This window comes from Anoplopoma fimbria, chromosome 17 (assembly GCF_027596085.1).
Source record: "Anoplopoma fimbria isolate UVic2021 breed Golden Eagle Sablefish chromosome 17, Afim_UVic_2022, whole genome shotgun sequence".
In the NCBI taxonomy this organism is placed as follows: domain Eukaryota; kingdom Metazoa; phylum Chordata; class Actinopteri; order Perciformes; family Anoplopomatidae; genus Anoplopoma; species Anoplopoma fimbria.
This window is the reverse complement of record NC_072465.1, coordinates 18,540,344-18,561,067: the sequence shown is the minus strand read 5'-3', so window position 1 is coordinate 18,561,067 and position 20,724 is coordinate 18,540,344. Positions and strand designations below refer to the sequence as shown.

Here is a 20,724-nt window from a genome sequence, read left to right as displayed (position 1 = left end):
AGCATGAGATGACAAGTATCTGGTGTGTGTCTTGGTGGTGACAGCGTGTCCAGCTGGGCATTATGGAGTTGACTGTGCTCGGGTGGCGCTGTGCGGAGACGGAGCCCAGAATGACCCGGTCACCGGTCGTTGTAATTGCATCCCTGGACGAAGAGGAAAGGACTGTGGACACGGTCAGTTCACAGTGCTTTTGATACAGTTTGATGTGCAATTTACTGGTGCTGCAATAACCTGCACCTGAATAATCTACATTACACACAAAGCCACCTTCTCCACCATCATATGTGAGAGGGCAAAAAGCTTAGTGGTGAAAGCTTTTGCCTCCCAACCAGTGGATCACTGGTTTAATTCCTCTTTTTTGACCAGTGTTGATTTTTCAAAATGTAAGGAATATAAATGTTCAACAATTAGAATAGAAAGTTTACGAAAATCAACTAAGACATCCAAAAGAACTGTAATGAGGAAACAGGGCAGAGTTTTCAAGGAACGCTTTGAATGTCCCTGTTTATGATTAGTGAAATACCTTAATGCACTGCTTTGTAACATAAGTAATTGATAGCCATCTCGCTTTTATAACTGAACTAGATCTTTAATTTTAAGAGTGTATTTCCTCTCTCAGGCTGCCTTCCAGGCTGGTTTGGGGCGGATTGTGTTGAACGCTGTAACTGCAGTAATGGTGGACTGTGTGACTCTGTGACTGGCAACTGTACGTGCAGTCTGGGTTGGACTGGTTCACACTGCGATGAAGGTGATGCACACTTTCATAAATCCTGTTTCTTAATGCAGTCAAGCTGATTTTTTTCTGACCTGCCTATGCTCATTATTGCATGTATGCTCTGCCAAACATAGACACTAGTGTTAAGTCATGAGGTTGATTTTTCTTCTTCTATTTTGACTGTGTCTTCTGTTTCTGTTTCTGTCTCTCAGAATGTCCTGCGGGCAGATTTGGGTCTGACTGTCAGCTGAAATGTAACTGTCAAAATAACGGCACTTGTGACAGAGTGACAGGGACGTGTCAGTGTGGTCCAGGGTACTATGGACATCTGTGTGAACATGGTGAGAACTGAACAGACTAACACACAAAAAGAAAGACATAAGTGTCTTAAAGTATAGATTATGTAGCCTAATAAAAAAAAAAAGGGACTATATATTTGTGACACTTTTTTTTATTTACATTTTCAGTTGGAAGCAGTAGGATTTGGCATAAGGGCAATTCAAATTTAGGAACAGTGTAAGATATGGTTGGTTTTGAACTTTTCACAGAATTTGTTGAATATTAACAATATAGATTATCGCCCAGAATTACCTCTAATAGAATAAAATATAACCAATAATATAACACAAACACAAGAAGGCCAAAAACAGTAATGATCTGGCATTCTGACTGTAATAGGGCTGGGTATCATTTTCAGTGTTTCAAGACAAAGGCCAATACAATCTGAAGTAACACAAAATAGTAATACTAAATCACTTTTGATTTACCCTCTTGGATACCCAGTCCTGTCTCAAATGTCCATTTGAACTCATTGTTAATCATTTTTTAGGACAAACAGAAAACTAAAGCATCCTGACTAATATATCTAACTAAAGCTTATACTTTTGAGGTGTCAAAATTCAACTTTGGGGTTCATACTCAATCATTAATCCAGTGGGAACATTTTAAAGCCATGAACGTCGTCTTTAAATCTTGTGGCATGTATCCCTGATCTTCAGCCTGTCCCCCTGGTCTTCACGGCCCGCTGTGCCAGCTGCAGTGCGACTGTATGAGCGGAGCCTCCTGTCATCCAGCATCGGGCCACTGTATATGTCCTGCAGGATACCACGGAGCTCGCTGTCACAGAGGTCAGTCAAATCGCTGCTGATTACCACAATATAATGACAGGATTACTAGCATTTCTAAGCCTAATTTATCCTTTTTTGAAAATGTTTTCTTTTTGTCTCGGACTCCTCTCTCAGTGTGTGAACAGGGTACCTTCGGTCATGGTTGTGCCAAGATGTGTGACTGTGAGGATGAATCTCCATGTGATCCTGTGAAAGGAAGATGCCTCTGCTCTTCGGGGAAGACTGGACTCAAATGTGAAATTGGTAATCTTCTAACCTTTTTTCTGACTTTGAGAATACGCACACAGCAAGGTTCAGACCAATGTGAGTCCAAAATTAAATAGAAATTGATACACGTCACTCAACTAATTAAAAGTTATAGTATAGTATGTCACAAAAAAGTGATAGTATATCATCTCTCACTTTTATCTCCTAAAAATGTTATTGAAAAGTCATCGTATAGTATGTACTGAAAAAGTGATAAATAATAGTATAGTATCTCATAAAAATGTCATAGAATTGTGTGTCATAAAAAGTCCCCAAAAATTCATAGCAAACAGGCAATAAAAACGACATAGTATAATATGTCATAAAAAATGTAAATAAGTCTTATATATATGATCAACTCCAGTATGTCAAAAAAGGTAATTATAAAGTAGTATAGTATGTTGTTAAAGTAAAAAAAGTATAGTATGTCATAAGGATGTCATAGTAAGATATGTTGAAAAAGGTCATGATAAGTCATAGTATAGTATGTCGAGAAAGTAATTAAAAAATCTAACGTTTGTGTAAAGTGTCATAAAACAGCCATCGTAAAGTATGCTGAAAATGTTTGGAAAAAGTCACAGGCTAGTATGTCGATATATGAAAAAGCTGATATAGGAAAAAGCTGTAGTATAGCACATCCAAACTAGTCATTAAAAGACATAATATAGAATAATACGTAGAAAAAGTCATTAAAAAGTCTTGGTAAAGTATGTCAAAATAGTCGTGAAAAGGTCACAGTATAGTGTATGTCCCAAAAAATGTATAAAAGAATAGTATGTTGAAATGTCTTGAGTAGTTCACAGTATAGTGTCATAACAAATACATAGTATAGTATGTTGAAAAAAATTCAGAAAAAAAGACATAGTATATAGTATGTCCAAAAAAAGTCATGAACAATTCACAGTATAGTATGTCGAAGAAAAGTCATGAAAAAGTCATATTATAGTATGTTAAAAAATGTTCATAAAAAAGTCATATTATAGTATGTTGATAAAAATTCATAGGTATAGGTAGATGTGTACAGTATATATATATAAGTCTTACACAAACTTTTAGTTTACAGTTCATTTAATATATACAGCAACTTAGATTTATATTTGGCAGTGATATGCATATGTTACAAAAAACAGTGTATATTCAAAAAATGCAGCGCCGGCTGGCACGACTTTCTTTGCAGTCCCATCTGTCCATTGTTTACGGTCTCTGTCTTGTTTGGTGGCCGATCCAAACCACACAGTGATGATGAGCAGATAACAGACTGGATATCTTCAGTGTTCAACTGGATGAGCAGCTCTTCAGGGGAACTTCCTGAGCTGAGGCAGGAAGAACGTCCTCTGCTGGGTCTTTTTCCAAATGTTGAATATGTTTGAAGTCCACTTGAGATGCGGGTAGATGGTGTCTTAGTCATAGTATAGTATTAAAATAGTATAGTATAGTTTTAAAAATGTCAATATGTCATAAAAATGTTGTGAAAAGGTCATAGAATAGTTAGAAGAAAAAGTCAGTTAGAAGTCATAGGATAGTATGTTGACAAAATGCATTGTATAGCATGTCAAAAAATTCTTAACTTTTTTTTATAGTACGTCTCAAAATTCTTGAAGAAATTATGAAAATGATGAAAGAAAATCAATAGAAAAAAATCAATAAAAAAATGCATGTATGTCAAAAAGTCATTAAAGAATCATAGTAGTTTGTCTTTTTAAGACAAATTATATAATGTAAAAAAAACAAAAAACGTTAATATATATATACTATGTCATAGTATAGTATGTTTAAAAGTACAAAATACGCTCACAGTACAAGAAATGTCATATCTTGTGATCGCTTTGTGCCATTGTAACCACATTTAGTGGACCTTTGTAGATGTGATGTCTGAATTACTGGAACTAAATCAGATGCTGTTTGGCCAACAGGTGGTGCTGTTGCAACTTCATCTTACGATAAGTCTCTGCGTGCCACTTTGTTTCCTTAGCATATCTGAGATCAATTCACGCGTTCCACTTCATATTTGACGGGTGTATTTCCCAGGACCCAAGGACGTGCAGTGTCGAAGTTGGTGCAATTTGGACAAGCGACACTTTCAATATAAACTAAGCTGTGGACTAAGCCTGTCCTTTGTAGCGGGCTTTTACAGGCCAAACAGTAGGCCGCGCCAAACTGGCACTGCGCTACTTTTCCAAAATGTCAAAGGATTGTTTTTGAATCACGTGGACCTCTGTGTAGTTTTGTTAATCTGTGTGAATTTGTGTTTTGTGTCAGATTGCAGAGCAAATCATTTCGGGCCGGACTGTTCAGAGACCTGTGAGTGTGGAAACGGGTCTCAGTGCGACAGACGCAACGGCCGCTGCAGCTGCATGAACAGCTGGATCGGACTCTCCTGTCAAGAAGGTACAGTAATGATAAATCATCGTGACGGACACACACTCATCCCTAGTGTCTTATCAAACATCTCACTGCATTTTATCATCAATGTGCCAACAGAACAGACGTTTTAGCTGACTTTGTGCAAAAAAAGAGTCAATAACTAGTTCTGGTGCTGACAGCGTTCAGTTCCTGCTGAGCAAGCACTTTCTCCTTGGTGTCATCTTTGTTCTGATCAAATATGAGTGTGTGTGTGTGTGTGTGTGCGCTGAGTTGCACTCACAGCTCATTATGCATTTCCCCAGGTGGACCTCCACCCATCACCCACAGCAGAAGAGGAGACTCTCAGCATGACAACTCGTTATAGCGCCGTCATCCAGCGTGAAGCCTCCACCCACAGCTGGGACGGATCTGCCATGTTTTCCAGAAGAGGCTCCAGTTAGTGGGAGATTGGGACAGGAAGTTGTAGCAGGCAGCTGGAGGACCTTCATGGAAATAGACTCTCTGATGAGAACTGCCGTTTCATGTTTGGACTTGAGCTGGATGATTTTTTATTTTTGTTGCCAAAGTGTCCTTTGAACCGTCAGCCTGACCGGCCACAGTGGTACTTTGTGAGTTTCTTGTGGTCAAGATGGATCATCGAACCTTTTTAGTCTTCACGATTAAAATCACTCCTCCACATCTACGTCCAGCAGAGTGCAGCGTCAGGAGACTGTGGTTGCGTTTACTGCACTTTCGGTATTTTGTATTGAATATTTTGTCCTTTTGCAGGTACTGTGTATAAAATAATCTCTAATTTTGTAAGGAAAATTGCTGGATATGATGCAACCTCAGTTTCTGAAACTATATTTCATTTTTTGCCAGTAGTATGAATTTGTTTTTTGAATCTATATGATATGAAGTACGACCCTCAGTCAGATGGTGCTCTACTGTACAGTGCAACAAAGACTTTAATTATTTACACTCATTCCTGTTGATTTAATGACTTAATTAACAGCTGGAATTCTACAGTTCATTATGTGTCACTAAACTACACACTTATTTGCACCTTCTTTAAGGTTAAGAGTCTAAATATTTGTCTTCGAGTTGATTTTTTGTATAAATTGCTTCATATTTATATTTCTCACAGTTGTATACAATTGAATATACCACAAGTTTGAAACGCGTTTTTTGTTTTCCACTGGAGAAAAGAGACTTACCAGCTCTGCCAAATCTACAGTCAAATTAAACAATATATATTCTACACACAAAAGCCGACAAAGACACATACGTAAGGTTTGTTTACCATTCTTATTTTATCATTTTATCATTGAAGATCAAAGCTGTACATCCGGTCTAAATTCAGATTCAAGCACAGTGCAGATAGCAACGCCTGCAAACGAAAACTAAAAAAAAGAAAAAGGCAGAGGTGATCACAACCAAAAATATATACAAAGGTCAAACTATGTACACGAGATACCAGACTCTCACTACGTCGTCTTCAGAATGAATTCAGTCCACCGTGTCATTCACTTCAGGGCATTCCTCATAAACGCACACAACACATAGAAATTGCTTCTTTTTTGTCAATCTTAAAATCGATACAACACTGATAGGAAAAAAAATGCAGCATGATGAAAAAAATTAAACAGTTCTTTTGGATTCTCTCAACTGCATTAAAGGCTTAAACGTAAAAATATATTCTCTGTATAACCTAGAACCTTCTGTAAAATAAGCTCTATCCAGCTGTGGGTCTAGTTTCATCTCTGAACAAATCATTGAAATGAAACTGTGACCTCTTAAAGCATGACTTATCTCACTTCAGCCTTAAAACATTGAGTTATTCCTACAATGTGCAGAAACCTTTTAACACCAGAAGATCTTTGTTGGGCAGGTCAGCACGCTGTGAAACAACACTGATGGTCAAACAAAACGCACAGCAATACCATTTAAAGGGAAAGTTCGACATTTTGGGCAATGCACTTATTCTCTTTCTTTGCTGATAGTTAGATGAAAACGTTGATAATACACATCTGTACGCTAAAAAAACGAAGCCAACGCCAGCAAACAGTTTTTGAATAAATTAAAAGAGATAAAACAGTAATTTGTGAGCTTCAGAGGAGCCAGTAGGTGGATCAGGCTGTCGGACTAGCCGTTTCCTTTTCCCCCTGTCTTTATGCTAAGCTAACTTCCTCTGCTGCTGGCGGTAACATTACGTCATATTTTGCAGACAGATACGAGTGTGGTATCAACCTTTTCAAATTTTTAATATCTGTGAAAAAGCCCATTTCCCAAAATGTCGAACACAGTGTCAAACGTCCTCCCCCCTCCCAGCAGATGAAAATATTAAGACAAGAACGCCACAGACTAAATTAACTAAATGTTCTTTGCCTTTCTTTTTTTTTTTCTTCTTCTGAGAAAACATTCAGACACGGCAAATCAAACATATACAGGGATCAACTAATACAACAGGCTAAAGCAAGGGGTTAGTTTGTTTCCTCCCACACACACACACACACAAACAGGATCAACAGCAGAGAAATGAAATCATTTTGCTGCTGTTTCAAATCCCCTAAGCAGAGTGACGGAGCAGACCTCATCCACACAGTAATGTTCACTCTGATTATTATCGCCTCCACTTCAACGTCTCATTCATGTCATCATTCGCACTAATATGACAGTTTTCTTAATGTGTTCTCGTTTATTTTCCGCTAAGAATCAATATTTGATCAGCTGTTAGTAAAGATTTTAGTAAGCAGGGTAGCATCACCTCACTCGTCCCATAGGTACTGTATGCTGGGTGAAAAGGGGCCCATGCTTTGAGGACGTATCACATGCTATCCACTTGTGCTTTAAATCACAGTAAGAGAGCACCCAAAGGAGAAAGAGTGATGTAGGGCGGCGTCAAATTCTGCAGTTATATATCTGACATGTCTCAGGTCGTATGTCGCCTGAAACAAACCTTACCGATCCTAAAGCAAGTAGCTGTACTTATGCATTCTGTATATGAAGGGCATATTTGTTAACTAGTATAACAGTGTGGTCAAGTAAAGATATATATTTATATGGAGTAAAGTCCATATCATAGATAGATAACAAGCTGCACAGCACATGCGCCAAGATGAGCTCTATAATCTTGCAGGAAGTGAGAGTGAAACACTTGGGTGTGTCTTTCAAAGAGAGATGAAGAAGATCTTTGGCTCGAGCCACGCTGAAAATGTCACTGGTCCTGCCCAGTGTCCACACATGAGAGAAAGACAGACGAGTAAATACGACCTCCTGACCACGTGCACGCCGACACACGACTAAAAACCACCTGCTCTGTTCCCTGAGCTGCTGCTACCCACTGATTAACTGGACACACCGCCTCCTCCTCGCAACTGATGCCATCTCCACCAGTCAGCGTTCCAGTATGTTGACAGAGGGACACGAGACCAGTCGGCCAAGGCCTACGGCTCTGTATGATGCAACTGTAAATAAGGCAAAACAACTTGAACAAAAATCTGATCAAGGAGAAGTTTCCATGAGATGTGGAGCCAGCACGGATATGAGCACTTCCTGCACAGTAAAAACCTCTCAGCCTGAAAAGCAGAGACCAGAGGCGGGGGCGACACAGTGATGTACGACACTGCAGGTGATTTAACGTGACTGCAGTTCCTACCGTTAGGGGTGAATGAATGGTTTATCTCCTCAGTGGCAGACGAGTCTCCCTGACAGATCATCCTACACTCCTGACTCGTCATCACAGAAGGAGGAGGAGCCTCACTCCCCCCCCTCCTCATCATCATCTCGGCTGCCACCACCACCACCACACCTAGACGGCAGGAGTGTCGGAGCATCGGGCTGGACAAACGCACTGCCAGTGAGGACACAACGTGAGGATGATGAGGAGGAGAGGGAATCTATATGATTCTATAGTGCAATGGCTGTGAGATTAGACTATTGTTATACCCATCCTCTCCCCTCTCCAGAACTGCCCTCCAACACCATACTGACGATACTAAAGTGCTGATCGTTGAAGCCCACGACGAGGCTCGTACACCGACGATGTCGACAACATAAACAAAAGGTTTGACAGAGAAACCTTGACAGACGCTTACAGCACACACGTGTTTTGTAAACAGAACATCCAAGGAACAAATGCATGGCTATGGTACATGTGCAACTGAATAGTGCTGCTAATATTCATACAGTATGAACTTAATCTTCCTTTTAGTTGCATTCAGTTTTAGAAAATAAAAAAGCAAAAAAAAAAAAAAGAAGAGAAATCTGGCTGCCAAGCAAGCGTGTGCTTATTTATTTTTTTAAAAAGGTATTTTTCTCTATGGTTTTTAAAATACGTTCAGCTGAATTGAATGTATAACTGATTTAAGTATGAGCGCATATTCCTAAACTTTCCTTCCTTCCTTCCTTTCCTTCCCTGTGGAGGTGACTGTATTTTTTCCCCCTTTCCTTATCTTATCCCTGTAACTCTAAATGAGAAGCCCTGGGTGGCCTTGGTGTGGCCAGACTCATGCGCCAGGGTCTCACTCAGTAAAAGCTCAAGCAAACAGAGGATCAGGCAAAGGTGCGGCGCTGCGGCTGCAGCCCGGGTGCAGCCCTGCCGGGCGTGGCGGCGCTGCGCGTTAGGAGCGGTAGTCCTTTTACTGTACGGCTTGTTCCCCAGGATGCTGTCCACCTCGTGTGTGATGGACGAGGACAGCTTTGGAAGAACCTGCAACAGGAGAGAGAGAGACGGAAATGGTGAATATGTTCTCCTCACTTAAATGTGATGTCAGAGGTTTCGGTCATCGTTGGTAAGAGGAACAACAATTATCAGAAAGTGTCTGCAGTTGCACATCACAGCCTCTAGAGGGCGCTGATGGGTGACTTGAGTGTTTTCCATGCCATGTCTGCGACTTCACCCTTATTACTTCAAATAAAGCAACCAAAAAGAAGGGAGGAAGTTAAAAGACAGTCTTATAGCTCATATGTAGTTTATTTAATCTGTATAGAAATCTTGTGGATTGTTTTAAAATTCATTAACTTGATACTTGAGTTTGTTTTTGCACATTCCTTTACCCACATCCAACTGATCTGTTAGTGTAAATTATTTCACATTATACAGTGACGGAAGAAACATACAGACCCTGTACTGAAGTAAAATTAACATTAATACTCTATTACAAGTCAAAGTATGATGAGAAAAATGGGTTTTCATTTCACAGCAGAATGCTCCCCGCCAGTGCTGTTTTATTATTTTTACTGTCATTTCCATTACAGAAAATTGTTTAATAGTTTAACTTCTCCTATGTAGAAAATATAAAATGATTTGTTCTCTTTGCACAGTGTAGACATCAAATAAATATTAAATTCAATAAAAACAACATCATTTTTTTGATGGACTTTTGTTTTCAGGGTGAAGGACTGTGTGACCCAGTAAATTCAGAGTAAAGTAAAACTGCTGAGCCCTTAGGAAATGTGAGCATAACATTTCAAAACTGAAATATCAAATGTGCTCAGGGAGAGGAGACATATGGCGTGTGCACACATCTAGTACACACACACACACACACACACACACACACACACACACACACACACACACACACACACACACACACACACACACACACACACACACACACACACACACACACACACACACACACACAGGAAATAAAAGAGTGTGCTCTTTACTGCAGGCCAGACATAATGTGAGGAGAGGACGTAAACCCCCACCGGTCTGAAAACCCCATTAAAAGAGTGCATCTTATCAGGAGAGGAACAAATGGCTGTGAGCTCGTCTCCAATCCCCCCCGGCAAATGATACTCCGCTGACCTTATTAACTCGGTACAGTAAAGCACCCAAGCGTGCAGCAGCAAACTGCCCAAGAGGCCGAGCTGTACCCACGAGAGGAAGCTGCTGTTACAGATTGGAAGGCACGAATGTGGGCCTTATGAAACGGATCAGGTCACACTTTCACAAATTTAACAACTGATTTGCTCTGCAGAAAAACAAACACAAGCACAAACACACACACTCGTCTTGTGGCCTCACCTGTATCGCTCCGATGTTCTCCATCAGCTGGTCGGTGTTGGACGCCCCTAAGAGGACCGAGCTCACCCCCTCGTTCCGTAGGCACCACGCTGCAGGAGACCAGTAAACAGCAATGACACCCCAACCACGACTATAACCACACACACTCGCATAGAATCACACACAAACACATTTACACAACAATACTTCACCAACCAACACACACCAGTCACTGCAACATTTCCTGTCCACAAATTAAATCATAAACGTCAAAATTAAATTAAATCTGGCCCCATCCTCACATCACAATAACACTCACAGTGGTGGAAGAAGTACACACAGACTCTTTTCATATCACAATATAAAAATACTCCACTACTAGCAAAACTCCTGGATTATATGTCCCATTACAAAATACTTAATGATTACCTGCATTATCATACAATATTTTATTATTATGGACTTAAGGATGAACGTGTAAGCGGCAGCATTTTAGTGATATAGACGGTTGAAAGGAAGCGAGTTTTAACTACTGTATACCTCGGCTCAGGGTATCCTGCCGATACGGAGCACTGATCAGATATCGGTTCTCTTTTTCATGAATTTTAAAATCTGTTTACGTCACTGCGTGGAGCTCACTTGAAGGATTTTTATGTCGATAACTTGAGACTTTCTGTGGCACTTAAAAAATGAGTCAGCAGCTCACCAAGACTAAATGTGACTGATAGCAGCAACACAGGATTTAAAACTGACAAAGGAATCGGCAACGTCTGAATTCTGATCCGCTTAATGAGGTCAGTATCTGACCAATCCGGCATATCAGTGCAACCATATGTGAAATCAATGTTTTGGAGCGGAAACTACATTATTTCCCTCTGTAACGTAGTGGAGTAGAAGTACAGAGAAGTTCAAAATGGAAACACTAAAGTACATGTATCTAAAATTTCCCCCTCAGTCAATGTAACTTAAATTGAAATACTGCACTCTGCTCTTAATGTGCAGGAAATGTTTTTTTGATGATCTTTTTGAGAAATCTGACACAAAAAACCTCCTCTCTGTTCGGTGTGCTATTATAATAGCGAGCGGTCTTATGCAATACAACTAGATGCTTTTGGAAAATAGGCTTGTAAGCAGATTACAGCATAAATGGATGGAGAATTTAGCTGTAAAAATAATGGGATTATAGTTTTACACAAATCTTCTACCAACATGAGAATATGGCCTAAAAACACAACGGTTGAAGGTTTCCAACGGATTGGGGCAGCTGCAGACCTGTACTAAACAACTATATACTCTAATCTTTTCACCTCCACCTGAAGTCACCACCTGCTCCAGCAGCACCAGGCCTCCGTATCAAGCCAGAGGCAGGAAGGAGTCCATCACTGTTATATAGTTTTTTATTCCACACTAGAGAGCTTCGGTGCTGTAGAGGACTACATGATGGACATAAATCTCCTGTGCTGCCTTCAGGAGCGCTGGAAGGATTTATGGTAATTGGTAGAGATGAGTTTGTCCACTAATGGGCCGTGAAACCTAATCTATGACACTGCATTACTGCGAGGGTGAAGGATCTGTCGTGATGTGCGCTGAGATAGGAGAGGGAGTCCAAGATTTACTCGCCTGCGTCGCTAACGTCTGACACTTTAACAGCCGTCGCAAGAGTGTCTGTCTTTTGGGTTTGCACATTCTCACTTTCCTGCCCAGCAGTGAATCGATATCAGTCTCTCGCTGGATTTATGTCTGCATTGCTATTTTAATGCTGACACTGGAAACAGTTAAATACATGTTTACACCACAGGCTTGCATATACAAATATACACTGTAAACTTGTTTGCATTCCTTGTGTTGATGTTTACATTATTGTCTTAATGTATTAAAGGGACGGTGCCCAATCCTTGTTTGGATGTAAATACTGTATATTCTATCAATGCTAATACCGGTTTGTCCCTGAGAGACATTAAGGGAGGTTATAGAGGAGTTTAAGTCCCTAAAATATACATGACTTACTTTTTATTTCCTCAGTATTGTCTTGTTACCTACACTCTTTCTTCTTTACCATTTTTTTTTAAACTACAGTAGCTACAGCACACACTCATACCTGACACCACAACAACGCAACAGTCAAACCAGACAGCTGCCAGAGCGACATTGACCTCGGCCCGTCCGAGGCAGAGGCAGAGGGACGGACAGACAGACAGAAAGAGAGAGAGCGGCAGAGTGTATCTGCGTACCGATGGCGAGTTGGGGCAGAGTGCAGCCCAGCCGCTCCGCGATTGCCTGCAGCTCTTTCAACTTCGCCTGCTGACGCCGGCCCTCCTCGCTCAAGATCTTGTCCTTCAACCACTGGTAACCCTGTGGAAAACACAGCGCACCTGCTCAAAAACAACGCCCTGCTCACACACCGCTGCGCCGCAGCTCCTTGTGTCACCAGGGCCTGTTTTTAAACACGTGACTCTGTCTCCTGCTGTCTACACCTCAGCCAGAGCTACACTTAATGAAATACAAAACGTTTTGTTCATTATTTTCATTAAAATGTTACAAACATTAGATGACAAATCTCTATTTAAATTTACTTTTACTCTAATTTATCTCAGTTTATTCTCAGCTGAGTCAAAACAGTAATCTTTACAAAGTATCAAGTATATTATAGTATTATTAGTAACAAATTAGAAACAAGTAAGAATAATCAAAGAGCCAAAAGACCACAAACATCCACAGACAACACTGAACCAAACAGGAAGCAGCACATTCCACACCAAGTCACCAAAAGTACTGCACAACACCACAATGAAGAACTACTTTCCCTCTGACAGTCACTGACACACAATTCACAGATACACAACATGCCACTCCACCACACATATCAACGACACAGTGTTGCATTCAGCCAGGTGTTAGCTTCTGTGTGTAATGCAGAGGTGAGGACCTGTTTGACCAAACAGGTTTTTCATTAAAATTCTATCTGGGTGTTTTTCCTCCTCATTAATGTTCAGTTTAGTTCCATTATGCCTATGGGAAAACAAAAGTTTTAACAAAATATAAACAAAATATTACCTAAATAACATACTGAATTATTTAGTTGGAGCTGAAGTAGTGTTGGTATCCAGAGTGTCAAATCAAATCTAAATACAATTTAAATAAGTTCGGTCACATGCCGTGCTGCTTTTACTCTTTATGTATGTTTGTAGCATGTGTACTCATGTGCGTGCACTGAATTGCGTTAAGCTGACACCAGCTGGCAAACGGTGTGGAACAACAAAGCTCGGGAAGAGGTGCATGGCGTCAACCATGGCACTAGAAAACACACAGATTAGAGGTGTGAACAGGGTTAGAGAACCTGAAAGACACAATACACACAATAAACAAACAAATAAACAAACCAACCAGCAACCAGTAGGGAGACACAGAATGAACGACATCAGCACAGATGATCAGATAAAGAAACCAGCGAGCGAGGTTTGACTACCTTCAGAGAGGCCCGAGAATAGGGAGGCACCCTGCCGTCGTATTTCCCTGAGATGATCCCACAGGCCAGTGGTGACCACGTCATGGCACCCACACCTGAGAGCAGAAGATGTGAGCATCATGACACCATCACTTCCTCATAAAGATGTAGCCCTTATTATGTCTTTGGACAATGGAACTTTGATTGAAATCTTGGCTCGCTAAAATACAAAAATAATAATTTCAAATGAAAACTCGACATTGTTAGTACAGAATTTGTGTCCTCCATGTTACAGTCACCTGACAGCTGCAGCCTGTAGAGGTTGAGTAGACCTCAACCAAAGCCACAAACCTATTACTGCTCACCTATCTTATGGAAGAGCTCCGGTAGCTGCACCTCCACCTTCTCTCGCTGGAACATGTGGTACTCCGCCTGCTCACAGATGGGAGGAATCTGGTTGAATTGTCGCGCCACAGAGTACGCTTCCTAAAGGAAATGGAAGGACATGGAAGAAACAAAATTTAGGCTAATATACAGTAGAATGTCATCATAGAATAGTATGTCATTAAAGGTCATTGTATAATATGTCATCAAAAAAATGCAATAAAAAATTAAAATAAAAATAAAAATGTCATAAATAATGAAATATGTCCCACTATATTAGTTCTAGATATAAAGTATATGGAACATAAATGAATATCAGGAACAGGAACATGTAGGATACAGCAAGGTCAGGAATAAATTCAAATCTTTGTGATGTAAAAAAATATTGGAAATTATTATTTGCTCTGATTATTTTTGCGTGTTGTCTTCACAGAGTCTCACCATTATCTCCATCGGGCTCCAGCGGGACGTTCCCCAGTACATGGCCATGCCTTGGTTTATCACATGGGTCATTGCTCGAACCGTTTCTGCAACAAAAAAAACAAAAACAAAAAAAATGTTAAAAACACTTTCAATGCTAGAGTGGCATTGAGAGTCTACTATATGTGTGTCTGAGCTGTTCTGATTTATTATAAGAGACGTATTTGATTTGCAATCCAAATGGAATGGGTGAATCAGGAGAGAAGTGGAAAGCTGATTTTGTTAATCAGAATGGGGAGTGATTCATTCTGATGAGGTCGATGTCTATTCATGACAAGGCACACTTCAATGACATTGATGTGAAAATCCAGCAAGATTTTTTGTGATCTGCAACATGCTACAGGGGACGATAAGAAGAGCCCAGTGAAATAAATAAGAGATGACGGGCATGTTCACACTGGTAAGTCAACAAAGTATCTTCACAACATTGGCAAACTGGACAACAGCTTATGTATTTTAAGCAAAGAGGGTTAAAAACACATTTGCTTCTTTTCATTTTCCAGACATATCTGACCGTGTGTGACGGCAGATGAAAACCTACATTACCCAACTTTAATTTCCGTGTTCTCGTTGATCAAAGTGGCAATATATCAAGGAAAGATAGCAAGCATGTTTGATAACGATCGGGGAGTCCAAGACAAGATCAGGAGCACCAGAGTGCAATAAAACAGGAGCGTGTCCACCCTCAGTCTTCCTCCATTCCTCCGTCTATTCACTTGCTGATGTGTCGTTTCTGAAAAGTCTCTCTGACAACCCAAATCAGCCTTCCTATCATCTAGTGGGCGTTTGGCTTAAGAGGGTTTCTCTGTAAACTGACAGAACATCACGTCACCACTTCTCCATCCTGCACCCTGCTACAGCCAGAATAAAACACACCAGATGGTCCAACTACTGTTTTGAAGACATGAACTCAAAGCTGTCCATGTGAACTGCGTGCATTCTTTAAAAGGGCAGATGAGCAAAAGAATTGCCTCGACTTTTACATCAAACAACACCAGCTACATCGGACAAACAAGACACTAAAGAATTGTGAAAGAGCCGAAAGCAGTGAAACATCAAACTGCAGGATGAAGATGACCTCTGACCGAACTCTGTAACCCAAAGGGGAACTCCGACACTGGAGCAGAGATGCATACTGTGTGACCAGCTGAGCCCACACACAGTTAGCGTTCTGCCATTTAAAGGTCTCCAGCATCAGTATATATCCTCTTTCTGTGTGTGGAGGTGGAAGCACCAGGACAACATGCAGCATGTAAAAATAGACATTTCAGTTACAAGAGGTTTGTATATCTGAGTCTTGGCATTGCAGTAGTCATAGAGACAAAAAAGAGGGGATTTTTTTAATGCGCAATATGACAAAACATATGTAAAACATGGTTAAGTGTGTGAAAGAGAAAATTTAGGTCATAAATAGTAGAATTACCTTCCATAGGTGTATTAGGGTCCGGTCTGTTCGCAAACACCACATCCACGTAGTCTAACTGCAGTCTTTCTAGAGAAGCTTTTAAACCTAGAAATAAGCACCACAGTTAGTACAGTAATAGTGAATCTCTGTTGTGCTACATTATTATTTTCTTCACAAAACAATCTATATACTGCCGGAAGAATAAAGCAGAGGATTCTCAAACTGTTTATTGTACCCAAAAGTTTCCTTACAACCCCAAGAGTATGTCAGTTATTTTTGTTTATTTTTATTATTTTTGTTTTAAAAAGCCTTGATTCCCTTAAAAGTATTTTGTTGCTGCAGTGTCAGCATTTAATCCAATAACCTGCGGCGCTGCTACTTACCTTCTATAATGTGTTTTCGGGATAAACCTCTTTCAGTCTCCGCTCTAAAAAAAAGAAGAAGAAAAAAAAAAAAGACTTTACCTTATGAACAGTTACTTGAATAATGATGCGACCTTCCCCTAACTATAAATGATATATTTGACAAATGTTTTGTTGAAAGTACCTGAAAACAAATTCATTTGGATGACACATGATCCCATTACCAGGAGCATAGAACAGAAACAATATACAGGAGGGTCGTTTCTCATTTGAGTCAAAGAAGCAGCCAGATGAAACTTACTTTCCACCCCAGAAGATCTTTGTTGTTATCACCAGACTTGAACGTCTGGAAATAGAAAATAAAAAAGACATCTGTTACAACATCTGCCAAACACTAAGAATTATAAAAATAAAAAAAACCCTCATGAATAGTTGCTGGTGAGATCTAAAGTCTACACAAACCATATATACATTTTTGGGATCAAAAGCCCCGACACCCCCTTTCAGCAAACATGCGTTTCTTCATTATTCTTTCAGTGTCACACGCTCCCACATCCCACAATATGTGCGACTGTGCCAGAACTCGATCGGCGCCAAAGAATCGTGTTTGTAGGCGTGTAACCTGATGGTGCTATACAAAATGTCAATCCAGGACCGACAAAGTAGAGGACAAGGACTAGAAGTTCATCCATTATTCATCTCTGAGGAGGGACAGGATTGTGGGCATGGCACGGCTGCCCGCATTAATCTTTCATCTTCCTACCTTACTGTTCCACTTCACAACACACAGCCTCCCAATATGTGCAAGGAAGAGATGATACAAGATTAGGGATGCTGGCTGGGGCGAAAATAAACCCAAAGAACCCCCACCAAACTCAATTCAAGTGTGCCTCATACCTCCATCCTTTCTTCTTTATGATGTTTCCGAGCACCACCTCTGCCCTGTGAAGCAGACGGAGAGAAGATTTAATACAGATAGTTTTGAAATTATAAGAGCATTTACACCGGACTGTCTGAGGAAAGATTTTAAATGAAAGAAAGCAGTCCAACTCTTCACGCATACGGTTTAATGCATAAAGGAGCTTTCATTGAGGACGGGTTTGTGTGAATTAGCAGCCAGGTCAGAGCCAGCAGAGCCTCGGACCAACTGTGCTGTCGAGTCACCACTATGTCACTCATTAGCAGCCACAGGGGTGCTAATGAGTGACATTATGATCAACATGGGGCTCATTAAGGGCTGAGCAGAGACCTGTGTGTAGGATCTCTCTCTAGTCCTCTAACTCTATGTCTCATGAATTGTAACAGTCAACAGTAACAATCATCTGCAGATTAATTGAATGAAATTCAATGAAATTCAATTAATCGATAGTTTGTGCCCTAGCCTGGCTAGCGGGAAAGTTACCCCGGAGGATGTTGCCCTAATAATGTCTGTGTTTACTTTAGGGTGGACCGACACAATTGTTTGAAATTATATAAAATTGATTATTTATGCGGAAAGCTTTCAGATTTCCTGAAATTCTACAATGGCTGTCGCTTTCTTAAACAGGGCACTAATAGTTCCCTCCTGATGTTGCAGAATACCTGTTGACTGTATTGAGGTCAGTTAACAGTGTATCCCACTGATTATCAAACATTTAACGCCAGTCTGTCCTTATGATATTAAATGCATTGAGAAACAAACTGTCACTCATTTTGATAAAATTAACCTTTACTTAATTAATGATGGTGTAAAATGAGGGTGTGAAATCTTTACTTAATTAAACATATAACAATTAAACATTTCACATCCTAACCTCCCTCCAATTTCACCCTGTTTATTTCTATCATTCTTCTCACTGACCGGACGAGTTACTGGAGGTTAACCTCATTTTCTTTTCTATGTGATTCTACACAGTTTTCTGTAAATGGAATTGCATTTATATGTTGTCTTTCTACTCTTCTAACCACTCAGAGATCTTTACACAACATGTGTACATTCCCACACACATTCATACACTGATGGCAAGAGCTGACATGCAAGGTGCCGACTTGCCCGTCAGGATTTAACCACTAACACTCAGTACATCCTGCCCAAGGACACACAAACATTTGTTCAGAAATAAGTATTGAACACGTCACCATTTTTCTCAGTAAATATATTTCTAAAGGTGCTATTGACATGACATTTTCACCAGATGTCGGTAACAACCAAAGTAACCCATACATACAAAGAAAACCAAACAAATAAGTTCAGAAATTAAGTTATGTGTAATAAAATGGAATGACACAGGGAAATATTCAATATTAATATTAAACCCTGCATGTGTTTTTACTGTATCTCTTGTTTATCACGTATTTAAAAATACCGGTACTATCTACTGATCCAACGAGCAGCACAAGTACTACTACAAACCATTTCAGACCATGTCGGCCGGACACAGCTTTTTAAACAACGAGCAATAATGTCTGTGTTTGGGTGCATAATATAGTGTGTACATGTGTGTTTCTCTTTCTGGCAAACACACACACGCACACACAGGAGCCCAAACACAGGATACAGTGCGCCTTGAGCAGGTTGACTTTCTTCATCCATTCATTAATTACGTCTTTGTTCAAGCGCTACGTTGATGGGATGTCTTATGACAGAAACCAACAACATAATGTTGCATTATTCACGCATTTACAATATTTTATTACTTTCAGATTTCTCTGTAATTCTGCTTCCAATTTGTCACTGGTTTCAGACAATATCCTGCATTACTATGCATCTAGAGCAAAACGCCTAAGCCTGACAGAAATGACTCACATACTTTTAAATGCTTTGCTGCCATATGTGTTTGCTGATAACAGCAGCTCCACGGGACACACAGAGCATGTTTATTTGTGCAATTACACATTTTTATTTATATTTCTGAGAAACAATAGCATGCGTATTGCAAAGGATACACTTGTTAAGAATCACATTCAATATCTAAATATCTATATGTGCTTAATGTTTGTTTGATGACTGTTTCTCTGTTTTGCAGGGCTAAGCCAGAACAAGCATCCCAAACAAACAGCCAACTGCCATGTGGTGTGCATGAGCAGAACGAGGAGTGAGAACACAGCTTACAAACATCATTTATCTGTCCAAGTTCGCAACACAGAATCCAACGCTACAGCAGCCGACTGTACAGCCACCATCACCGCTCTATGTTTTATAAGTCTGACTGATGAAGAAATCGCAGTAAGCCAGAACCAACGACTTCACATGAAAGCTTTTTCCATTCTGATGTGCAAAGTGTGTGATTTGTTCTACTCTTGTGTATGTGTGTTGTATAAGCTCCTCTCGCTACTTTGCCGTGGAAGTTATCGGGATTAACACCTGTGCAACACATACTGAGCTGTGTGACATGCCATCACAAACATTTGCACGTGTCTAACAGATTAGTACTATCTCCCGAACGGTGGTCTGTTCTATGGAGGCGCGATGATCAAAGTCACTGTTGGTAAAACTTCTGTGTCAAAGATCAATATATTCTGGCCCCTCCATCCTAAAACAACAAGGGAAATAGATTGATGAAACCCCCCCCTCCCTAGAATAATGAAGCATGTAGCGCTGACGTTTAGCACAAACAGCTGCTGAAGAAAACCACTGAGACCTGCTGCATTTTTCTGGTCTTTTTGTTTTGTTTTGATTTTTTTTTTCTGAGGCACTGACGCATCTCCCCAAACATAATGGCAAAACTAGGCTATTCTTAGGAGGATTAAAAAAAAGGACTTGGTGCTGTTAATCAGAGATACTGTTGGCAAAGGATAATCCCCTAGATTATTTCAAAGCACAAATTACTACAAAACCAGATTAATCCATGCTGGAATTTGAAGCATCACTCCAAACAGTAATAAGGCAGTCCCGCTTTCTGAGGTTAAAAATATCAACACCGGCTGTCCTGTAAATTTAGACCACGACTATGAATATCTGAACCCTCGTGAATGCAACGATGGAGGAGCCGATGATGAAAAGAACGAGTTTAATTACAGGTCGAAGATCAAGGGTGGAGACATAAATCTGTTGTGTCCACTTTTCTGCCAACAAAATAGCCTCAATCAAAACTGTTGGCAGTGATCAAGAGGATTGTGCAGTACAAAGGAATTTATTTTTGGAAAGAAACATTGCTGATGAACTTTGACTTGCTCAAATAAAGCCCTATTGTACCAGGATGGTGTTAAAAGCCTCTGCACA

The 20,724-nt window shown here is 40.2% G+C and overlaps 2 protein-coding genes across 3 annotated transcripts in view; one reads left to right on the top strand and one right to left on the bottom strand.

The window, feature by feature from the left end:
- megf6b (multiple EGF-like-domains 6b) overlaps positions 1-5,652 on the top strand; it is a 57,544-nt gene extending 51,892 nt beyond the window's left edge. Inside the window, exons 33-39 of the mRNA XM_054617730.1 lie at positions 45-173; positions 620-748; positions 928-1,056; positions 1,714-1,842; positions 1,957-2,085; positions 4,348-4,476; positions 4,755-5,652. Of these exons, the coding sequence (XP_054473705.1) occupies positions 45-173; positions 620-748; positions 928-1,056; positions 1,714-1,842; positions 1,957-2,085; positions 4,348-4,476; positions 4,755-4,816 (836 nt within the window). The 3' untranslated portion in view covers positions 4,817-5,652. The remainder of the gene's footprint in view (positions 1-44; positions 174-619; positions 749-927; positions 1,057-1,713; positions 1,843-1,956; positions 2,086-4,347; positions 4,477-4,754) is intronic.
- A 3,043-nt stretch (positions 5,653-8,695) lies between these two features.
- kcnab2a (potassium voltage-gated channel subfamily A regulatory beta subunit 2a) overlaps positions 8,696-20,724 on the bottom strand; it is a 72,715-nt gene continuing 60,686 nt past the window's right edge. For both annotated transcript variants that reach the window (XM_054616101.1, XM_054616100.1), the window contains 10 exons: positions 17,421-17,465; positions 16,825-16,869; positions 16,545-16,588; positions 16,180-16,266; positions 14,718-14,803; positions 14,258-14,378; positions 13,914-14,008; positions 12,679-12,799; positions 10,469-10,557; positions 8,696-9,142 (listed from right to left, as the gene is read on the bottom strand). In XM_054616101.1, coding sequence (XP_054472076.1) covers positions 8,882-9,142; positions 10,469-10,557; positions 12,679-12,799; positions 13,914-14,008; positions 14,258-14,378; positions 14,718-14,803; positions 16,180-16,266; positions 16,545-16,588; positions 16,825-16,869; positions 17,421-17,465 — 994 coding nt within the window. In that variant the 3' untranslated portion in view covers positions 8,696-8,881. The remainder of the gene's footprint in view (positions 9,143-10,468; positions 10,558-12,678; positions 12,800-13,913; positions 14,009-14,257; positions 14,379-14,717; positions 14,804-16,179; positions 16,267-16,544; positions 16,589-16,824; positions 16,870-17,420; positions 17,466-20,724) is intronic.